Source organism: Xenopus laevis, chromosome 4S (assembly GCF_017654675.1).
Source record: "Xenopus laevis strain J_2021 chromosome 4S, Xenopus_laevis_v10.1, whole genome shotgun sequence".
NCBI lineage: Eukaryota > Metazoa > Chordata > Amphibia > Anura > Pipidae > Xenopus > Xenopus laevis.
In genome coordinates, this window is record NC_054378.1 from 57,595,931 (window position 1) to 57,620,591 (window position 24,661).

The following is a 24,661-nucleotide window of genomic DNA, read 5'->3' on the forward strand; positions in this document are numbered from 1 at the left end:
AGCATTTACCTCTATTATTAGAGTTTTAGCCTGTTTTGTACATGGGATTTGTAAGCTACTGAGTGTCCCAGCCCTGCGGCAATCAGAATGGAAATTCTACACATTGGAGCTAACACTACTCTATAACCTCCAGGCATGCCTGAATTACTATTCATAGTATCTGAATATCTGAATATGTGCCCAAGATATTTCAGCAAAACCTCATATGCATTTAATCTTACTTGAATCTGGTATAATGTATTTAAAAACAAAAACATAGCCTATTTCTACAACTTTTCTTTTCTTTATGTTCATTTATTTAAACATTAATGTTTGATTTCTTGTGTATTGTGTGCACAGGGTACTTCTCTTTATATATTGCCATAGTAACAGCACGATTTAGAGATCACAAATAACATACACTTTGTATAGCTACAATGAAATGGCAAAATATTACCAGACATTGGTCCTAAAAACAAGTTAATAGCTGCATGTGTCTGAGAATGGGTTCTCTGGCTCCCAACTCACATTAACTGCAAATAAACAATACAGACAGATTTCCAAAATTTGTGGGGTGCAGTCCATTATCAGGCCCCTTTAGTATTTAAAAATTTACATAAAAACATTAGTGTAATGGTTATGATTTCAGTAATGACCAAGACAACAGATAAGCATTCCCTCCAAAATTGCACTCTAATTGGCCTTCGGGCGTCACTCCCTTTCATGTTTAGGCAAATGTGATTGAAGCACCCCCACAATATAGTAAACTCTGCAATAACAGGTATTGCTAAAACATCATAAGACAAACTGTGCATTGATAACTAATTGTAATTCTACATGGAATATTGACTATAGTGTGCAAGATCTGAATCACTAAGCAAACACTGTGTAATTATTTCAATGGCCACAGACAAAAGTCTGTCTAATGTCCTTTATATATATATATGTATATATATATATATATATATATATATATATATATATATATATATATATATATATATATATATATATATATACATATACATATATATTGATAATGGGTGATAGCAGAGAACCTCTTGTCTTTGTCAGGATGAGAGAGCTCTTCAGTTCAAATATCAATAAAATCATCATTATTAAATGTTACCACCATGATATCCTACATCTGTAACATGTATAAGCTCCTTTTTACCCATTGCAGTAAAGGGAAAAAAAGATATATATATAAACGAATCTTCAAACTGGCACACCCTTAAAAATTTTTTGGTAAATGATGGCTTCTTTTCCTGTTTTTTTTCGAGTGATAGCCTGCAAAAGTCCTTTAAAATGTTTTTGGGTACCCGGGCTCCCCCATACATTTTCTAACATATGGAAAATAAACTATACAGTGGGCTCATGTGTAGGGCATTATAACAACTTGTGTAATGTAATGTATTTGCTGCAACATATATATCCATTGCAACAAATACATCCATTCAACTTTATAATTTCCCGCCGTATGCAAATTAGCCTTTAACGAAGTTGCACTAGGCATAACTGAGCGCTAGCGCATCTTCGATTTGATTGCCAAAGTAACACTAGCGAAAATTCACCAGCGTTGCCGCCCTGGACGCAACTTCGCATTTTAGTAAATTAGCGTCGTCTGAGCGAATTTATGCCTGGCGAAATGGCACCATACTCATATTAAGGCAGTGGCTCCCAAACTCCTGGGCTGCCCCTCCAGATGGGATCAAATCCCAGCCCATAGGCCTATAACACCAAAATTATAAGCTCTAAAGCAGTGATCCCCAACCAGTAGCTCGCGAGCAACATGTTGCTCTCCATCCCCTTGGCTGTTGCTCTCAGTGTCCTCAAAGCAGGTGCTTATTTTTGAATTCCAGGCTTGGAAGCAAGTTTTATTTGCATAAAAACTAAGTATAGTGCCAAGTAAAGCCTCTTGTAGACTGCTAGTCCACATAGGGGCTACCAAATAACCAATTATAGGCCTTATTGGCACCCAATGGACTTTTTCATGCTTGTGTTGCTCCCCAACTCTTTTTCCATTTGAATGTGGCTCCCGGTTAAAATAGGTTGGGGACCCCTGCTCTAAAGGAAGGCTTTTTTTGCATTGGGTTCCTGGAGAGAAATTTTAAAAAATTCAAGTATTAACAAGTCAACCCCCAAATAAAAAAATTGTCTAATGAAAGAAAACATAATTCTAAGCAACTATCCAATATACATCTATTACAAGTTTTATAAGTTATTTAAGATATTTATACATGTATTGCTATTTGTTTGTCTGTCCTTTTCTATTCTCTGCACTGGTGGCTCAGACTGTTGATACAATGTAGGACAAGCAAGATGATGAACAGACCTGTCTTTGCTGCGGAACTAAGACTTTTGCAACATTGTTTAAAAGTAACAACCAGGAGTTCAGCAAATGCTGCTTTAAATTGCATTTGTTTTTCCAAATAACTTTAAAAGCACTGACAATTGTTAATAAATGTATATTGGAAATTTGCTTAAAACTATGTTTTCTTTTATTAAGCAATTTTTAATTTTGAGGTTCACTTTCCCTTTAAAAAAAGAAAGGAGAAAACTGACCATGATCCTGGATATAAGTGATTTTTAAGGAAAATTTGAATCCATGGCTTTATTACAGCAGTCCTAAACACTGTGCCAGATTTATCTAGTCTTATTTAAACATGCGATTCTGTTAAAGTCAATAATTGTCAACTGCTGGTGACTTTTGCCTGGCACCTTACCACTGTTTGAAATACTCTTCCAAAATTGTTCATGAAATGAAGGTTGACATTTACTTTGCTCATGCCGCTTAATAAAATAAATGATGACTAAATCCTAATAGCTTTCAGCTAAAATCAATTCATTCACATATTTGAGAATCCTGGCAGCTTGTAGCCTTCCTAGATTGAAAATCTTCAAGAAATATATTTTTAGGCTTACCTTGCACACATGTTTGAAACCTTAAAACCTGTCTCAGTTGTCTAGTAAAACTGTAACTTGGGATTTGTACATATTATCGGGACACAATGTTAGTGGAAAATAAAAGGAGCTGCACAGAGTCACGGTTCCCAGCTAAAATGTCTTGGGGCCGAGCGTTTAGAAACTTATTATAAGTGAATGTTGGTTGTATTTGAAAGAGTGCTTTTGTAGCTTACCTGAAATCCCCATGCTATGTAGAAAGGCTGTATCAGTGGGATATACTTACCCTTAGTAAATAGAGTATGCCGTTTCATGATAATTCTTAAGTGTGATGCAGCTGATTCATTTAAAGGTTTTACCATTTGCAGTACCAATTATCTCATGTTTGGGAACAGTCTCTTTCCATAGACGGCATTAGAACTAGAATTGTGTTCATGTTATCACATATGGAGATGAGCAGGAGGGGCAATGCAGTAAAGTTTACATGTTTGGGATTAAAATATGTTTAAGTAAGAGTGCAAGGATTCTGATTTGAGAATTACTGTCTGTATCTGAAATGAATAGAGGAGCCTTTGCCGCCTGCAGAGCAGGAAAAGCAGGAGAACCTTTGCAATAGTAATTATTTTCCCAACCATTTAAAAAGCGATCAGGTACTAATGTACTTTATAATAAATTTATTGTGGGAAGGCTATTGACCATTCTAACTGTTATTAGAATTGTAATGGTGGCACCAGGTTCATATGTCATGTACAGTGAGAAGGGTGTGCCATTCTCTTCAGCTTGCAGTAGTCTCATGTGATGCCCAAAAATAATGTGACCCTTATTACTAAAAGTTTACCATCACCCGACCCTTACCAGACCAGTAGTTATCACACCTGACCCCAACTTTGGGCACTGCCCTATTTATATACCTGCGCCCGCCTCTCTGTGACTGACATCACAGAAGGGGGCATGGCCCGCTGGTGCAAGTAAATAAAAAGATGTGCACGGAGGTGGAAGTGGGGTAGTCGTGGGATGGATACAAGCTAAAGTTCAGTTGCATTCACCTGCAGTCCCGACATCATGGAAGTTGACTCAAACACGCCCGACCCATGGGCTTCAGGCAAACCTGAACATCACTAATCTATGCATCCTTAGTGCCCCTAAATATTCTGGAAAGATGACCTCATTGACAACCACATGCTAAAATGGCGCACCAATCAGCCCCCAGATAATTTATTAACAGATTAGGGGTATATTTATTAACAAACATCACTGGTGATGTTGGCAACCAGCAATTACCTACAAGTTAGAAAATAAACGCAACAATCTGATTGGTTGCTATGGGCAACATTACCTATAAAGTTTGTCTCCAGTGTTAATAAATACACTCCCTAGTGTTCAAAGTTGTCCTATCACTGTGCAGTCTTTCTTTCTACATGGTGTTACTAAAGCTGCACCCCTGAACTATGTATATTTAATAAATAGCATAGCGTTGCCATGTATAGGGAGTGTGTTGTCCACAAGAAGCTACTGCCTGTAGATAACAGGAATGAGCACAATATAGATCTAGTACTCTGTCTAAAAATGAGCACCTAGGTTTGCAAAATCTTTTGTATTGTATATTTTTTATTTATAAAGTGCTTCTTGTGCAGACAGCTTTCAAAAGTTGCCAGCCATGACACACCTTAATGAACAGGTTGTCCATAGTCATATTTATCGAAGATTTTCAATGGTTTTCCAGAGACTTTGAACTGTCAACAGCAAGATCTTCCATTCTATACCTTCATCTTGGGACAGTTTTAATTAAAGTTGTGGAAGTGTAAATACTGTTTTTAGTGTCTTTTGCACCTACTGTATGCCATCTGTAATGCATGTTGTTATTCCGAGCAATTGCTACAGGTGGCCTGTCCATGCTAATTACTGGTGTGTTGGGAATAACAACTCTTCTCCAAAATGAAGCCCTCTGTCTCTTTTCCTGTTGCCTTCTTACTAAAATGAGGAATGCAGCCGTGATTCTTTGTAAGATTTATTTTTACCTTTAGCTTGCTGTTCATGGTTCAATGATTTTGCTTCGGGTATGCAGAAAAATGATGATAACTTGGATAGAACTGTGCAAAATAAATCACTTTCAGTAAAACTGATTGCATTAAAGTCTCCTTGCCCAGACTGCCGCTATATAGTAATGATAAGCACAAAGCAGTAGCTATGTCTGGGACAAAGACGCTCAGTCAACAGCTTTGTGATGGATAACTGTCACTTCTTCGGCTTACTGTCAGAGGATTTCTTCCTTGTTTACTTTGCTTCTGCGTAATACCAGAAAATCCTCTGGAAGTTTGATTCTAATGCTAAACATGACATGCCTTCTATCCCTGCGCGTATATCCGAGTGTTCTACTGTACAGTAAATAAGCTGCAGAAAAATGGGCCATGCAGCATGCAATAGACCTTGGTTAAGGTGAGACAGGATTTGGGATGCTTCCTTTACTACTTTAATATCATTTTATCTTATAATAGCATTGAAACCAGTGATTTTTATAACATTTAATTTATATGGCACAAATGGATTAAAACCTAAGGTCACTCACATTTACCCGTATATTTTGGAGTAAGGGAGAAAACCAGAGAACCCTGAGGAAAAAGACTCTGTATTCATTTGCATACAGTCAAAGGAATGCCTGGTGATGTTATTCTGCTAAAAAATAGTTATTGTGCAAAGAAGAGTCATCAGTTGTTGCTCTCCTCAGAAACTTTCCTGTTGTTTGACTAAATTAGTCATAAATATAATGAAAAAACTGCTAATATCTTGACAACAAGAAGCAAGGCCTCAACAAGGGCTCTGTGGAAGGGCTTAACAAACATTGGAAACAAGAACCTCTCCAAGTTTCAAATCAAATGTGTTTGTAATTACAGTCACCGATTTTGCCGAGTAACCAATACCAACAAATAAGATGAAACAAGTGAAGATCAAATGCTACCTGCTGATTGCATTTTATTACATTGACCCATAGGGGTACCATATTGTTTTGCTGTACAGGTATTGGATATATCTGGAATGCTTGGTTTCTGTGGATGTCATTTGGAGAATCATTCCGAACATTTTTTAAACATTAATAAACCCCAGTAAAATAGTTTTGCGACCACCAAAACAAATTTATGTGAGCTTAGTTACCATCACGTCAATGTATACCTTTCCAATTACTGAAAAAAGGGTGAATTCACATGAAATTTGTGGAGCTTTGAGGGGGTTTTGGGACAAAGTGGAGCACATCTGGGGTGGAATAGGGGTATGCTCTAATTTGATTGCTTTTAGGACCTTCAAATGGCATGAAAAGTTACTGTTTTATTACAACCGAAAAAAGTAAATCACAATAAAAATAGTTTGTTAAAATAGGACATGGCATTCCTACATTGCTGGGTTTTTCTGGTTAATGGGTTTTCAGATAATAGATCTCCTACATATATTTTTCAGTACAGTGAAACCTCAATTTTACTTCCCCTGATTTTAAGTTTTCCCACATTTTACACCTTTTCGTGGTCCCACCACCATGAATTTCCGATTTTACAATTTCATGGATTTTCTGCCCCCCAATAAACGAAAAATAGGGGGTTCTACTGTATAGTATGTGATAAATATTATCTGGTTAATAAATATTCACATTTTAATCGGAGAGAAAGCATGTGTCAGCAATCATAATATTGCAACCTGCCCCAGACCACTTTCCACTGAAGTTGGTGCAGGTCTGCAACTGTTCTCAAGAGATATTGGCACAAATAGGGGGATTAAGTCAATTGTATGGAATCTGTGGTGGGTAGGGAACATATTGATTGATGCTACAAGTAGCAGGTGTGGTTGGGCTGCAGGGGGTATTCATGATGTATGAACTGAAATATGTCATAACCTGTCATTGATATAGCATGGGACAGGGTGTAAAATCTGGGTTTAAAGCTCCATGCATTGCAACTTTATGTGCAGGTTTTGTGCTCTAGAATGGAGCTTAAAGTCCCATGTCTTTCATGAATTCAACACTGTATTTGCAAGTGGTGGACTGGGAAGGTACATGAACACCTCCTAGCTTGCTTTTTATTTAGATACTCAAGCTAAGGTCTGAAGTGCTAGAGTGACCTATACTATATTTTGCTTGCTTTACCTCTGACTGACATGCATTCTGCACCTTGCGCAAGATATTTCATCTGGTGCAACACTAAGAAATTCGATCGCTTGAGATGCAACTTTGTGCTCCTCAGTTCTCTTACGGTCGTACCTGGGGCATGGTAAATGATCCCTATTGTGTGTTTTGTATTTTTACCCACATTTTTCTCCAAAATGATCTTGTAATATTGCCTTGGTGGAGCAACTTATATCAGCATCTAGAGTTTCCTGGCCTTTTGTTATTTTAAGTTTTCAGATGTACTTTTAATTTTATTTTTAATTGTAATATTTGATTCAGTGTCTACTAGAAATATTTGTTCAGTCCATCTTTCCTAGACCTACCATGATACAGCTGACCCTTTAAGTCCTGAGCACAATAACAAGAATAAATTGCAGGTATAATGTTGATAAGTATACTTACACATAGATTGACATGCACCATCTTTTTTTCTCTTGCAGTGTTGCTGATAACTATTCTAGTGGTGGAAGGCATTGCAGTGGCTCAGAGAACACAAGGTACTGACTTAATGAGGATCTTTTGCTGTAACACCATGCTTTATAATTGATTTGCCTTTATAAAATGGTTCTTGATTACTACAATGGCCAGTCTGAAATAATATTCAACAACCAAAAGAATTGTGATATGTCAAGCACATAATAATAACTGTGAAGGTTCTTTAAGAAAAAGAGCGAGGATCTGGTAGATGCCGAATCCCGAGTAAAAGGCAATAATGCTCACCCACCCAAGGAGTAGACATAATAGGAACAGCACGGCGAAATTAAGGATGGCCTGCATTGTCTCACTGAAATTTATATGAGATCTAAGTACAGCAGGAAGTCCTGTAATTATCCTCTGCCGTGATTGTGGGTTTCTTTTGGTTCATGCTTTGCATGCTGGGGTAAAAACTTTGCACTTTTACAAAAATGCATATGCAGGACTCTGTACCCTGCTCATGAATAAGCATTCAGGGGGTTATTTATTAAAGTCCGATTTTTTCTAGTCAGAGTTTTAAAAGGGGAAAAACGCAGTTTTTTCAAAGAAAAAAAAAACATTTTTAGAGATTTATTAAACCCCGGTGCTGCAAAAATCTGAATAATAAAGTACTCCATCTGAAACCTGCTGAGATCATGTAGAAATCAATTGCAGACATCCCTTTTACAATTGGAAGATATAAGAATATGCGCTGGGTTGTGTACAATAATCTGATTATGATGGTTTTTGTCTGATAATCCAGGCGTCAAATCTGGAAAAAACGTACCAATTTGGATTTTTTTAATGATTTTATCAAATCTTTTCCCGCACCAGATTTTTTTGGAGAAAATGTATTGATAAATACGATAAAAAATGTACACGTCAAAGAGTGGTCAATGTGGTTTTAAGAAAATAATGAGAAATTTTCGGATTTTAGTAAATAACCTCCTTAATGTCTGACCCATTAATTTCACACTGGTAGCTTGATAAAAGACTGGTGTTGGTTTGAAACGTTGCTTGTACCCGGCTCAGAACCCATAATTGAATGAAGGCTTTTAAGAAGATTTTACCTTTGGTGGTGCTGTCTATAGAATACTGAATAGACAAGGATTGCCTAATCTGACAGAATTGCTGTATATCAAGATCCCAAGGCCTGCTGTCCTCATTCATATGCGAGATGCATTCATTTGTTGAAGCAGTTTTGGACTTATTCCAGATCCAGGTTCAAGATTCTTTGGAATTGAAAGTCCCACTATCAGGAGTGCTTGTGGCCATTTTCACACCTGAGGCAGGGTCCTCCTGATCAGCAACTCAGTATTCATTTGCCCTTATATAGTGGGTATTCAACCTGTGCTCTCCTTGAACCAGGAATCCTACCACCTACCTGAAGTTTTCTTCTAGGGATGCCCAACCTGCATCCCTCACATTTTGAATTTAATTTTCCTTAAATGTTAATGACCCCATTGTTGATACACTAAACACAGAATTCACGTATGAGTTCATAAAAATATTTTGTATAAAGCACTTCTGAAATATAGAAGTGATGGTAGTAAAGATATAGGTAAATAAACTGGCACCCAGTATGATACTTTCAGCATAGAAAAAATAACTTGCCATTTGCCAGAGAAATGTAGAGCTGTACTCTTGTACCAGAAAGATACATTGAGTGGTAAGTGGTGTGTTATTGAACAATTGAACTGAAAAAGAACATATTCTGGAGATATGAGAAACTGTTATAGTTGTAGGTGCTTTTATTATTATGAAAAAATTAGGATCCGCTTCCCTCTGCCTTATAAAAAATCACCTGTGGAAGAAACTGAGAGAAATCTGAAGAGGCTTTTGTTTGTAAATGTCTGTGCAGATACAGAGGAGAGACAAAGCATACCGACAAAGCATTAGTCCATGTACTTGCATCAGCAGCCATTAAAGGCTTGTTATTGTGAAGATTAACTAAACATTATAACAAACAAGCATCTAACAGTGCCTGCATAGCTTACTAATAACTCTGGTTACACAAACACACAATGCACAGTGCTTATGCAGTTCTATTCCTGTACAGGGAATTAATATATAATATGTGTAACTGTGTAAATTCCATTGGAACTGTGTTATAAACGGGGCACCAGTGATTGTATAACACATGTACGAATGGAAGCTCGGCAGTCTCTTACAGTTCAGGTTACAGCTTTATAAATATGCAATTCGTTTTATGCAACGTTGCACTTTTTTTTGGCATTAATATTACATTTGCATATTCATAAAGGTGCCCCAGTGTGTCCCTGGACACTGTCATCAACATTAATAACCACTTGGCTTTTGATATGTTCTGTGATTACTTTTTCATCAAACAAATCTTTGTCTCATGGAAAAGCTCAGTTGTAGCTGGGGTGAATAGTTGTATGCTTTGTTTGGTATTTTGTTCCTTCTTAGCAAGAGTAGCAGTAAAACCCCTCACTCTCCAGATTACTTTCTTTCTTTAATGAAAAAGAAACCTATCTCCGATATACTAATTAAAAAATGTGTACCGTTTTTATAAGAAACCTGACTGTATGCAGTGAAATTCTCCCTTCATTTACAGCTGTGGATAAGAATTGTCAGAATTGTCAGATGGTCCCTAACTGCTGAGCAGGGAAACATTCATACTTATGAACAGCAGGGGGAGCCCCCGCCTTACTTCCCAGCCATGCAGAACTCAAGCAGCTTTGTTTACGATGATCCCAAAGCAGCCCAGACCACACTGAGCATGTGCACAGTCTTAGTCTTGCAAAGATGTTTAACAAAGTTACAAGATGGTGACCCCCTGTAGCCAACTTTGAAAGCATAAATTATTTGTTTGATTAGACTTGTGGTGCAGTAAGTTTATGTTTAGTAAACAAAATACAGCATTTCTAAACTTATTCTATTTTAGACTTTACATGCCCTTAAATAGAGATTAACCCTTTGCCATCCAGGGTCCTGAATTTGCTTTGTGTATGAAAAACACTGAGAACTGGGATTTAGTGCAAGTAAAGGAAAATAAGAAATGTACTAATGGTGCTCGCCAAACCTTGCGGTGTTGATACGCGTCTCCTCTCCGGTGGCTACACTCGCGAGAGCTCTCAGAGTTCACAATTGTTAACTCCCCCAATAGCGATCAACTGAAGAAACTTCTGGAGACCTCTTGTCCTCTTCCAAATTGACTTTATTTAAGCATGCATAGTGACATAGTGGCAATGATAAATAAGCGCATTTGCACTATCATTGCCAATATGTCACTATGTATGCTTAAATAAAGCCATTTGGTAGATGACAAGTAATCTCCATAAGTTTCTTCTGTTAAGCACTATTTGGGGAGTTAATTGAACTGGGATTTTGTGCCTCCACCTAGTGGGCACTGAAGATGCACACATCAAGAGGAATTGGCTTGAAAAAAACACCTATGCAGATCTGAAATGTTGTATTTTATCTGGGTCAAGAGCCTATGTATCAATAAAGGCATTTAATACATTCATGGATGGTGCTGTCTGTGATACAAAGGATTCAAATATCAGTTGGTGGTGGAAACTGTGAGACTTGCACCAAATGAAAGGATTTTTGGAGGTATGAGTGCTGACTAAACTCTTGCTGACACATTAGGGGGAATACCACTATGAAAATAAACACACAGTTTGCAGTAAATCAATTTAACTTTATATAAAGAATAAAAGAACAATGAGGTTAAGAAGTGCAATTCAATAATATCCCTGAACTGGGGAACCATGGATCTGACTAATAACTAGCACAGTCTATTACAGTGCTTTGGGTAGACAACACAGTTCAGTTCACATGAAATGTCCCTTTGCCTCAGAGTTCTTATTCTCCAGATAATGCTACCTATCCCAATGTATCTCTTCTTTAGGATATAGGCTGTAGCTCCCATGTGGCAGGCTCTTGTGAAACACCTGTCCTCACACCAGGGACACACAAGGATTGCAACAGGCATCTACCAGTTGATTTAGACACAGCACAACCTCTTCCTTTCATCTTAAGCTCAAGGCTGTCCAAGCTGAGCAGAAACACAATTTCATTCTTTACTGCAGCTCCTTTACTCTCACACTGCACTTTCAATCTCCCCTGATCTGACTCTGGATGTTGCAGCAGGGGCTCCTATATAAACTCCTTCTGTAACCCTGTGCATTGGTCTCCAAAGCAAGGCACTCCCCTGGGTCCTCCTCCTCCTCTCACAGAGATGCACTGGGGCTCCCAGCCTGTAATTGGGCTGAATGATGTCACAGACAGAAAAACAGGGACATGACTTGTCGGATCCCCTACAACAGTATATGTATTTTTCTTATTTTTGGGCATTAGCAGCAGTTCTAGTCCTTGGCTGTGAATGCTGAGAGAGAAGAGCCCCAGGCTGAGTATATCTACTATTCAGCCATTACTCATAGTGCTTCTGGACAATTACTTTTGGGCCTCTAAATCTGATCAAACAGTTCGTTGTTATAGCATTTAGTTCTGTACGACTTTTGATTTCAGCTGAGCAGACGTTATCCTCATGTGTCCACTTGTAATAAAAATCTGTTAAAGGGGACCTGTCACCCAAAAAAATATTCAAAATCCTATTTTGTCATATTAGTTGAGTAAAAGGAACTTTAATTACACTATATAAATTATTTGAATCTTGTTTTCTGTCAGTCTGGGAATTCATAATTATAACAATCAGGCAGGAGCCATTTTGTGGACACTGTTATTAAGGCAAGCCTTGCATCATCTCAGAATCCTGTTTGTGCACCAGAATAGGGGACCCGATGTCCATCCCCATGCACTGGCTACCAAATTAAATGGTGAAGAGGGAGGAATGTGTGGAGAACAGTGACATCTAGGAAGTGCTGAATGGAAAGTGAAAGTAATTGTATGCCCTGCCTCTATGCCTAAAGCAGCTATTAATGCTTTAATAAAAAAACGAAATTGGATTTCATGTTTAATTTGAAAAATACTTTTATTATAAAGCTTTTTGTGTCTGGTTGACAGGTGCACTTTAAGTTAAGTAAATCTGTTATCCTCTAGTTCTTAATCCTAATTGTCCACAACATGACATATGTTGCTGGATTTCTCTGTGCCAAAGTAAACATTATTGGGGCATTTGTATTGTATTGGAGGTATTATTTTGCAGTACGACAGACAGTACAAACATATCTATTTTCTCATTTTTGTTTTAGAAGGACACGACATAGGAACTAAACACATTCCAGTGCCCCAGTGTGGTACATGGGTGCGGACCATTAATGGAGGTCATTTTGCTTCACCAAATTTTCCAAACACCTACCCTCCTAACAAGGAATGTGTCTATATTTTAGAAGGTATGTATAGATGATAAATATAATGGGATGATGTCAGAAATAATAACTGAAGTAACTTTAAAAACCTAAAATCCTGTATTTGATGCAGAACTGCATAATGCTATGAGAAGGGATCACCAATTTGTCATGCTTGGGCTTGGCCAATGACCTTGTCCTTGCTGCTATGATTTGTGTCTGGTAAAATGTCAGTGATATTTCTGTGGCGCCAGCTGACTGACTTAGTTAAGCAGTCTGACCTTCTGATTGGCTAGATGTTAGGTCTTAGCTTGCCCCCAGGTAAGGACATCTAAATTATGTTTTGCAGTCTTGAGGATGTGAGAGCCTTGTAAATTAACCGAAACATTCTGATAATGATATGGCAAGAAAAAAGATTAGTAGTAAATGGAAAGCCAGAGGTGATATCTTCTTTTAGACTGCAAATTCTCCAGAACGGGCCGCATGGGAAACACCTGTTAAAATTTCATTCTAAACGATAAAATGTGTATGTATACTTATAATGGTTGCATAGCACTTGCTGATAGATAGAAGAAAGATTAACATAGAAATAATGGTGTGCCTTGCAATCACAAACACATTATTGTGTAAACACAAATAGCGTACAGACACAAATACAAAATTAGTTTGTTTTCATTAAAACGGCAAAATTGCGATGCAAAATGGATATACTGGCTACCTGACAAAAAGAGATATCTTTAGTATTTCTTTAATGAAGTAAAACTGTCATCTAGAAATAAAACTGCCTGGCTTAAAAGAGCTGTAACCATACATTTGAGTAAGGCTGAGTATTTTCAGTTGAAAGCAACCGTGGAGATATACAGTATATATCTCTGAAAGCACAGCCTCAGGTAGTAAAAGCTCATTTTAATGTGCAAACTGAGCCAACAGAGCTCATTGTTAATCTCCAAACCCATTACCTCCCTTAGGGACCCCCTCTGATATTTTTGCTTAAACGTGGGTCCAACAATTTGACAAAGAATAAGTGCTCCCTTCTTAACGCAGAAATGAAGCAAATGGGTCAAGAATCTGTGCTGCTGGTCCCAGGAAACAACACATTTTTCAATTAGCCTTGATATCTGTATGCAACTGAACATTTGGTTACCTTGAAATCATTTCGTTTTGTGCCAAAACATGTGAATGGGTAGCAAAGAAATGTGTGTAATACAGTTCTCAATTATAATTCCTATGTCATTGTTTAAAAACACATTTACATTTCATTCCATTCTATTTATGCAATGTTGTTTCAGAATGTTCATCAGGGGTTCATTAAGGCTAGCTAAGGCTGTGATAAGTACTGAAGAACTGGTTTCCCTCCAAAATGTAGATTGTTGTTGTTATCTTCTGATAGTAACATCACAATAACTTTATGAGGGGAGGTCCTCTGAACCCTGGGTATTTTGAGACCAGTAGTATTAGAATAAAAATGGTCCAACCCAACCCAGTCAAGCTGGGTGGTGGTGTGTGACTTGATTTAATTAAGTTATAATATAATATCAGTTTGGCACACAAATTGGAGTAAAAGATGTTGGCTATGTTGGGTGGCTATTGACATCTATATGTATTGAAGAGATAGGTGGCTGGATGAAGTACAGCAACTGCACTTAATTTGTACATATACATAGTCATACAATCTCTTGATATTCTCTGCGTGGCCTCTGACATCTCTGATGTGATCCACCCACTTGCTTTCCAGGAAACAAGAAAGGGAAGGATGAATGGGATGTTATCACACTTAGACTACAATAAAAATTTGTACAATTGCAACTGTGTTTTCCTTTATAAATGAAGTCAAGCAATTTTTCCACTTCAGTAAAAAAACAAGTTCATTAGAGCTGGTAAAAGTTTTACAGAACTGGTGAGCAGAAAGGGAAACAGGTGGAATTAGAATTGTCAACTACAGAGCAGTTGCATAATAATTATAATTATAGAGGTCATTTATGCTGTCCCCATGCAGAAGTGCAAGCGCACAAGAGCTGCTATTTAATCCAGTATACATTTTAGGCTGTCATCTCTTACCTGGTTTTATTTTTCTAAAACATTATATGAGTTTAATAATATTTGGTTATTTTCTTACTGTGCTCCAGCTGCTCCACGCCAAAGAATTGAGCTGACCTTTGATGAACCTTATCACATAGAACCTTCCTTTGAATGTCGGTTTGATCACTTGGAAGTACGAGATGGTCCATTTGGCTTCTCTCCACTTATTGATAGATATTGTGGTCTTAAAAGTCCAACAGCAATCCGATCAACGGGGAGATTCATGTGGATCAAATTTTCTTCTGATGAAGAATTAGAAGGACTAGGATTTCGAGCAAAATACTCCTTTATACCAGGTAGACAACCTGTAGGCAATATGATGACATTTGAATTTTAAATTATTAGTTGTATATGTAATACTGGCTTTATTTCATATATAATATCATATAAGTTTTTAGATCATTAAATCTTATTCCTTCTTCTTGTAGCTGCAGTCTGGGCCAGGGGGAAGGTCAGGGGGCAGTGCATAATGTTTCAGGAGGGGAACAGGTTGGAGTCAGCAGGGGTCCCTGATGACCCAGTCCAACCCTGTCTACTGCAACCCAGAGCCCAGAGTTTTTCTCCTATTTAAGTTCTCCTTAACTTAATTCTGTAGACATTTTAATTTTAAAGTAAAACTATGCATCTGTTGAATTTGGGATTTTAACAGCCATCTTCTTGCTAGGGCTTAATTACCTTGGCAACCAGGCAGCAGATAGGTCCTGAGAAGACATAAATTGTAGAGAGCATAAAAATATAGGAATATAAAGAGGCAAACTTAGCAGGCTAATAATTTGAAAAAGAAAGCTATTGAAGACCTGCTGGGCCAGTGATCAGAGACACATCTAATAAAATAAAGTTGCTGTGAAGCCCTGCTAGCTAGATTTTCTTTTAAAGGTGTTCCTGATAATCTTGCCCTGAAAACCTCTTATCTGTGTCCTGGTATCTAAAACTCATACAAATATATTTATTTTTTATTTTGTCACAGATCCTGACTTCAGTTACCTTGGTGGTATTCTAAGTCCCATACCCGGTAAAGTATTTTTGCATGTATTTAGATTGCTGGATGTTGCATTTGGCTCTTTGTTCCACTGACCATATCTTTCTGTGCCCTTCTCATCATAGACTGCCAGTTTGAGCTCTCAGGAGCAGATGGAATCATTCGCTCCAGTCAGGTGGAACAAGAAGAGAAATTGAAAACTGGACAAGCCCTTGACTGTATATGGACAATTAAAGCAACACCAAAAGCTAAAGTATGTCCAATTTTGTTAAGAAGGCTCTCCGTAGTTCATAATTATATACATATTCCACTGACTAAAACATTAGGCTGTAGGACAGATAAGACTACAAAATGGACCATTACATTCCACAGTACAACAGTTGACATGTTCCTCAGGATGGCTTGGATTACTGTGTCTTTGAACAAATGAATGAACGATTTAAGGGTGAGAATCACAATAAGTTTACAATGGAAAATAATGAATTAGATGGTGCAAGACCAGATCAATACAGTGGGGCAGATTTACTTAAGGGAAAAGTGGCCGTAGCTAGCAAAAATTTGCCAGAAATCCGCAGGGACATTGTCAATTTACTAATAGGTGTAGGTGACAATTCGCTAGCAAAATAAACTGTCGCTAGCGCAGTTTTGTGCCCTATAGCCAGGTGAATTTTCGCTCAGGCGAACGTTCATTACTCACTAAAGTATGAATTTACTTTAGACCTGGCGAACCTCAATCTTATGTCAGTGACATCATATCCTGTATGCAGTAAAGTCATAAAAGTTGTAGAAAAAACGCTTGCGTTTTTTAATTCTTCAAAGTGGGATTGCCTTCAAAAGTCCTAACTAAAGTCCTCAGATTTTTTTGTTAAATTTTTTAACCAATTTGAGGGGCATGCCACATTTGTTTTATGGTGGGCTCATGTCTAGGGCATTAGAGGATCTCTTTTGTCTTTGTTTGGAAATCTGTGGCCACTTCAAGCATTTGCAGCAACATCTCTAATAAAGACGTCTATTTGACCTATATGTATCCGCCCTATTCAAATTGACGCAAGGTAAGAGTATTAATGAAGTTTTGATAGGCAGAAATAAATGCTAGCGAAATATTGCCAAGAAATGCTCGCGCTGACGAATTTACGCTAGTGAAACTTTGCCAGCATTTGGCTGCTGAGACACAACTTCGCCTTTTAGTGAATTAGCCCAGTCATAACGAATTAATGCCTGGTGAAGTGGTGTAAGTGTGGTGAAGCATTCGCTGGCGAAAATTCACCCTTTAGCGGATTTGCCCCAGTGTATTTATACTGTAATAGCAGCTTACTGTGTGTAGAAATTCAGTTTAGTTAAGTGGAAGGTAGCTTTAAACATTGGGTCATTTCTCCTTAAACGGTTTCATATGTGCCTGTTATATAACCTGGCATTTCTATGTTCTACCCACAGATTTACTTGAGATTCCTAGATTACCAGATGGAGCATTCGAACGAGTGCAAGCGCAACTTTGTCGCCGTCTATGATGGTAGCAGTTCCATTGAGCACCTGAAGGCAAAATTCTGCAGCACTGTTGCTAATGATGTGATGCTACAGACAGGCATCGGGGTGGTGCGGATGTGGGCGGATGAAGGAAGTCGGTTAAGCCGATTCCGGATGCTTTTCACATCATTTGTGGAACGTAAGTAAAGTGGGTTCTTAGGGCTAAGTAGAAAAATTTTAATACTTAAATCAACAATACCTGAGCTAGATCTTGGCTGTCTTATTTTCTGTATAATAGTACAGGTATGGGATCCATTATCCGACAACACGTTATCCAGAGGGTTCCGAATTACGGAAAGGCCGTCTCCCTTTTTCTCTGTCATAACAAAACAGTACCTTGTACTTGAGCTTAACTAAGATATAATTCATCCTTACTAAAAGCAGAACCATTCTATTGGGTTTATTTAATTGTTTCATGATTTTCTTTTAGAGTTAATGTATGAAGATCCAAATTACAGAAAGATCCATTATCATGGGATTTTCCCATTTACATTCCTCACAACAACTGAAACATAGATTGTATTAAACGGGTCTCATGCAGAGTTTTGCTCAGTTCCGTATTAGGTTTACTATTATTATTCTGACCCCACATGGCGAGATGTGTTGGGTCAGATACAGTACACACACATATATCTCTCAATTATGTTTTGTTATTTTTAAATCTATATGTTAGACACTGAAAGGCAGAGTGAGCCAGTATATATCTGTTATGTACACAAGACTAGTCCAAATGGCAAAAACTGAAAAAAAGTCTGAATTCGAAAATCTGGCATCTCAGACCTACCGAAGTTTTATATAAGTCAATTGGAGTGTTCCCTTTTCCTATTTGGAAACAACTATTTCTGACTTGAAAAATCAAGCAATTCAGGAAAAACCTAAAAAAAAGTTTTGCGATTTGGAATTTTGCTAGATTTTTTCATGTTTGTCCCTGATCCGATTAAATTGTGATAATTTTTATAATAAATAAGGTCCAATTGTGGATTCTAGCTTGGTCTGACTTTTTTTAATTTAAATAATCAAAAATTTGGATTTTGATATATAAGGCCCCCCATGTCAGGAAGAAATTTACAAGTGAATTTCTAAATAATTTCCTATTGATATTATGTAGCAACGGGTGCATTTGTATTGTAACCTAAAATATGATCAGAAATATGCATCAGTGCTAATACAATGGAGTCAGTGTGAAACTGAATATGAAACTGATGGCACCAATATATGATCTATTTTTTTTCCCGTTATGTCTCTGCAGCTCCCTGTGTCGGCAGTACTTTTTTTTGCCATAGCAACATGTGCATCAATAATTCTTTAGTGTGTAACGGTATTCAGAACTGTGCCTACCCCTGGGATGAAAATCATTGCAAAGGTGGGTGTACGACTGCAGACTGCTTTGTATCCCAGAACTGCCTCCTGAATCATCCACACACAGGAACATGAAAAAATGATATGAATGGGGTGGGGGTAGTGGGTTGATAATGGTTGTCTGTGTTACAGCACTAAATGCTGATTTCTCCTCTTAACCCAGAGTTTTTTTTTAATTTTATGGAAGAGACTGTGCTTTATAGCTCAGCATGTCTCATGTATTTTATTCATATAATTCTATTTCTTTGTGTGAGCACATGATTCCATACTGCTTTACACTTCTGTAGAAGGACTGCATTATACTTAAGCATTGCTTAATCAGACATTTTTATCATAGGGATTTTAATCATGCATCAGCTCTGTGACCCAATAATGTAATTAATATTAATCCCAGGGATGTTGCCCTTTAGCCGTTCTTGAACTACAGTTCCCAAAATTCCAGTGCCTGCTCAAAAGGGAAGCTGTAGGTCAAAAAAATATTTTTGGCAGGGTCAGAGTTTGGGCATTCCTGATTTAGATGGGTATTTCTCTAGTAGGTAATCTCAGTTGTGCTACATTGCATACACAGCTGAATATCTTATGTGGTATCCTTCTACCTCTTGTGTGTTTTCAATGGAACAGAAGGTTCTTTTAATTTGTCTTTCAGGTCACGTAGTAATTGGCGATAATTCATAATGCAATTCATCCATATTATTACTTAGGGGCCTATTTATCAGATTCCATATTTTAGAGGTTTTTGAAACTACGACAAAACTACGAATGAGATGTATTGAAAATCTAAATTTAAAAAAGTACAAACGGAAAATTACAATGAACGATACGCTAAAAATTTTAGTTTTTCCAGACAATTCCTAGCAAAAAAAAATTTGAAACTTCTCAAAGTCAGAGCAGTCCAATAGGATCAGTGCAGCTCCCATTCACTTCTATGGGACCTCAACCGTTACCTAGCGAAGATTTGTAGTAGAAGTTTTTACCCTTAATAAATCTCCCATTTTTAGAGCTTTTAAAAACCACAAATTTTAAGAGGTCCATGGATTGTTTTTAAATGGGCCTCCAAGATTGACAGCATAGTCTATGCCCTCATATAACTTTTCCAGAACATTTATGGGAGAATGTAATAAAAGTCACATAGAAAAGCAATTTGCACAAAAAAGAATAAAAATTCACAATTTGCAATGTAATATTCTCCCTTAAACTGTTATTGAGAATTTTAATTGCACACTTATGAAGTGCTTGAAGGTGTTGTAATGAAACGTAACAAAGTTTTCCGTAAGAACTTTAATTACATTCACTGCGCACAGGCGCAAACAATAAAATTCGCAAACCTTCTTCCACTGTCGGAAGAGATCCCTAAACAGTTTGGAAAATTTGTTTGCGCAAAGCCATAACTTTTTGCATTGTGAATATTTTTCAACCAACTTTTATTACATTCCGCCATTAGCCTCTTTCACCTCTGCCTAATGGTCACATTTTCTTTTCCAGAAAAGAAAGAAGCTGGGCTGTTTGAGCAGATCACAAAGACCCATGGGACAGTTATTGGTATCACATCCGGAATTGTTTTAGTCCTCTTAATCATTTCTATTCTTGTTCAAGTGAAACAGCCTCGCAAAAAAATCATGGCAAGGAAGACTACATTCAACAAAACTGGATTTCAGGAGGTATTTGATCCTCCCCACTATGAGTTGTTTTCACTAAGGGACAAAGAAATTTCTGCAGACCTGGCTGATTTATCTGAGGAACTAGAAAACTATCAAAAAACCAGACGCTCGTCCACAACCTCTCGGTGTATCCACGAACATCACTGTGGGTCACAAACAGCATCATTAAAACAAAGCAGGACCAACCTAAGCTCAATGGACCTTCCATTCCGCAATGATTTTGCACAGCCTCAGCCAATGAAAACATTCAATAGTACCTTCAAGAAAAGTACCTATTCTTTTAAACAGTCCCACGATTGTCCTGAGCAAGGCATAGAAGACAGGGTAATGGAAGAAATTCCTTGTGAAATATATGTGCGTGGTCGAGAAGATTGTGCTCAGGGTTCTATGTCCATTGACTTCTAAACGCCTCCCATTATGTGGTTCCTTATAGAAAAAAATCTATATTTTTGAGAATATATCCAACAGTCATTACATTTTCTAAAGCCAAGAAATGGAGACTTGAACAATAATTGTAAAATAAAACTCTATATTTTTGAGCAGGAACATTACGTCATGCATGACATATTGTATAAATCCAACTGAATTATATACAGCACTTATGGTGGTTAAATATATTTCACTGATATTGTCAAAATGGTCTTTTTGGTTGTTTTTGCATATTTTTGTTAATTATGGTTATTAAGGTGCTATTTTCATGGTTTTTTGTCAATATATCAACACATTTTTTAAAATTTATTTCCCTCGCACTCAATTATAATAAGCCATTATCAGGGAAAATTCCAACACCATTAGTTACTTTTTAAATGAAAAAGATTTTTTTTTTTTTTTTTGAAGCGAACAAGGAAATATCACATATAGTGGCACAATCATGAAAAAGGTTTGAATATGTGCCTGTAAAACCTGTGTAACATTAAGTAAAGTAGAGTGAAATAGAGTAAAGTTGTGAGTAATGTGTTTTTGTTTCTTTCATTTCAAATCCTGCTTTTTCTACTTGCAAAAAAGAAAACATTATTTGAGAAAGGCTTTTAATTTCTTTCCTAAGCAGAAGAACATCAGAGCAGCTTCTTTCTTTCTCCTGACAACTTCCTTGACTACTTGGTGGTCAGACTGGTGGGAAACTGACCATCAGGTGCCGCTGTTGAAACAAAATTCATTCATATTAACAGCACATGTATCCCTTAATACCTTAGAATAAAAAGAAAATAAATAACTGCATGATTTCCAGAAGGTTAGATAAAGACACTTCTATTGCCTAATCCTAGTACAGGTGTGGAAACTGTTATCCAGAATGCTCAGGACCTGGGGCTTTCCGGATAACAGATCTTTCCGTAATTTGGATCTTCATACCTTAAGTCTACTAGAAAATCATGTAAACATTAAATAAACCAAATAGGTTGGTTGTGCTTCCAATAAGGATTAATTTTATCTTAGTTTGGATAAGGTACACAGTACTGTATTATTACTACAGAGAAAAAAGAAATACATTTAAAAAAAATTAGATTATTTGGATAAAATGGAGTCTACGGGAGATTGCCTTGCCATAATTTGGAACTGTCTGGTTAACTGGTTTCCGGATAATGGATCCCATACCTGTATTTTCAAACATAATTGTGAATGCCTTGCCCCGACATGGCTATAGTTATTTTGTGGTGGCACCGATTTATGGAAGAAAGGTTTAGGTCTGAAATTTCTGAAAAATCTTTCCATGTTTATATTGAGTGCAAACAATTATTAAGGGGACAGAAGGACAACCCCTCTTTAAAGAGAAGCATTTTTCAGCAGTAAGGGTAGAAATATACAATACAATACACAATACAACAGTACAATAGGGTGTCCTGAGAGCAGCCCCTCTCTGCAGCCACTTCCCATTCAAATGGCAGATACTGGTGCAGTCAGGTGAAGATCACTTAGGAATGCTCATTTAGTTCAGTGGAAAGCAAATGCAGACGAGGAAAGAAAACTCTCCCTGCTTCAGTTATCCTTGAGAGCACTACAGCAGCTAAAGTTCCTTGTGTCACATAGATTCCATTGTGCAGCACAACAAGAGCTCTTTGGAATGGAAAAATAGACATACATAGTTTACTTCACTAATTCAGAATTTATATAAATGCCTCAAATATTTGTGCCTGCACAAGGAAATATAAACAGCAGAATATCAAAATGCCCACCAAAGGCAGGCAATATTGGCCTAATCGTTCATCATTCAGTTCTTGGGCCAAACAATCGGATTACATCCAAGGTCAGACTGGCTATCCAGAGCCCCATTCTTTTGGCAGACGCGGCAGGAAGGAGCCTGCAAATCGCAGATCTTGGTGCGGATCTTGGCCAGCAGGGCCCACCGGGAATTTTCCAGGTGTTTCGCCGGCCCAGTCTGACCCTGATTACAACGATGGGAATACAAGCAGACAAGACGAGGACTAACTAGCTGATACGGTCCTTGATCGGGCAGGAAAATCAAGTTCTGGCTGGTTTTTGGCCAAATATTGGTTGGGGGGGCCTGTTGGAAGACCTCAGAAAATGACATATAAGCTGCTGAACTGGTCTAAATGACCCAACCTGCAGTTTATATCTGCCTGTGTATGGCCACCTTAAAGGAGAACTAAACCCTCCCGCGATGTTAAGACCCAACTGGTCCCCTTCCGTGCCTCCCCTCTGCATTATTATTACCCAGAATTCTGTCCCCTCTTGAAATAGTAACCACAATTGCAGAGTGAACGAAGCGGAGCTCACAGACGCCATCTTATTCTCTTTGGAGGGGGCCAGTGGGGACTTCACGTCAAGGGGGGGGTTTAGTTCTCCTTTAAGTCCTTTCCCCTGTTTCAGATTTGCATCTCGAAGTAACAATTTGAATGGCTGTAATTTAGTGCTAAGCACTGATTTTGAGCAGCTCTGAGTACTACCAGCCCATCAAGTAGACTGGTGTTTACTGCTTAACGCACTCACATATATTCTGGGACATTGACACAGGTACCAGCTTTTCTAAATGTGTTAATTTGTTCAAATGTTTCCTGACTGTCAATGAATGTTCTTGACAGGCAGGAGCGTTTTGATTAACAGTGAATTAGATCCAACTGCGGCAAATTCTTCTCTATCCCCCAGCTCAGTGTAAAATAAATCAACCCCTATTCAATTAAGGTTAAATTATAAAAAAATGCAAGCCTTGACAGCGGCATTTCTACATTTTCTTTCGTGTTTTCAGAATCTATGTAGCAGAACTGGGAACAAATCTTTATTATCTGTCAGTCAGTGTCTTCTTCGCAGCAATGAGTTTTACAATGTGCACGTTTGGGTCACAAAGTATTTTCTGATTTCTTACATTCCATTTATGAGAACATCACTAACAATCCCATTCCAAAAAAGAGCTAACGTTTATTCACTGTGCTCATTTAGTCTGAAAGCCAATTAAAGTTCCAGTTTATCTAGATCCATCTGGCCCACTTGACAAAGTTTCTTAATGGGTTCCTTTAATTACTGACTAAGGGCTCTTACAGACGAGCGTTTTTAGCTGCGCTCCCCTGTGTTCCGGTTTCATGCGTTCAGCCGCAGGGGAGTGCAGGAGTAGATGCACTGAATTCTTTTCAATGTGGCTGTACTCACACAGACGCATGTATCACCGAACGCAGGTTGGGACGCAGCATGCTGCATTTTTCCTGCGTTCGGAGCTTACATGCGTCTGTGTGAGTACAGCCACATTGAAAAGAATTCAGTGCATCTACTCCTGCACTCCCCTGCAGCTGAACGCATGAAACCAGAACGCAGGGGATTGCAATTAAAAAGCTTGTCTGTAAGGGCTCTTACTCACGAGCGTTTTTACCTGCGCTCCCCTGCGTTCCGTTTTTCGGCGTTCAGCCGCAGGGGAGCGCAGGAATAGACGCATTTCATTATTTCAAATGGGGCTGTACTCACACAGGCACGTGTAGGCGCCGAACGCAGGAAAAATGCAGCATGTTGCGTCTCAACCTGCGTTCGGCGCCTACATGCGCCTGTGTGAGTACAGCCCCATTTGAAATAATGAAATGCGTCTATTCCTGCGCTCCCCTGCGGCTGAACGCCGAAAAACGGAACGCAGGGGAGCGCAGGTAAAAACGCTCGTGAGTAAGAGCCCTTAGAGCCCTTACTCATCTGTGTGTTTGTAAAAAAAAAAGCGTTGATTGTTATTTCTTGTTTTATTTCATCTCATTTATTACTGATCATTTTTGTAACATGTATTTACAGGTAACGGAATAATAATCCTGTGAAAGGAATTTATATATTTTACATTTTTACCTTATGCAACATATCTAGTCATATTTATCCC

At 37.9% G+C, this 24,661-nt stretch overlaps 1 protein-coding gene across 1 annotated transcript in view; it reads left to right on the top strand.

Moving 5' to 3' along the window:
• neto2.S (neuropilin and tolloid like 2 S homeolog) overlaps positions 1–21,303 on the top strand; it is a 29,365-nt gene extending 8,062 nt beyond the window's left edge. Inside the window, exons 2-9 of the mRNA XM_018260673.2 lie at positions 7,474–7,530; positions 12,667–12,807; positions 14,889–15,137; positions 15,809–15,853; positions 15,946–16,073; positions 17,255–17,483; positions 18,594–18,707; positions 20,186–21,303. Of these exons, the coding sequence (XP_018116162.1) occupies positions 7,474–7,530; positions 12,667–12,807; positions 14,889–15,137; positions 15,809–15,853; positions 15,946–16,073; positions 17,255–17,483; positions 18,594–18,707; positions 20,186–20,766 (1,544 nt within the window). The 3' untranslated portion in view covers positions 20,767–21,303. The remainder of the gene's footprint in view (positions 1–7,473; positions 7,531–12,666; positions 12,808–14,888; positions 15,138–15,808; positions 15,854–15,945; positions 16,074–17,254; positions 17,484–18,593; positions 18,708–20,185) is intronic.
• Positions 21,304–24,661: the final 3,358 nt, after the last annotated feature.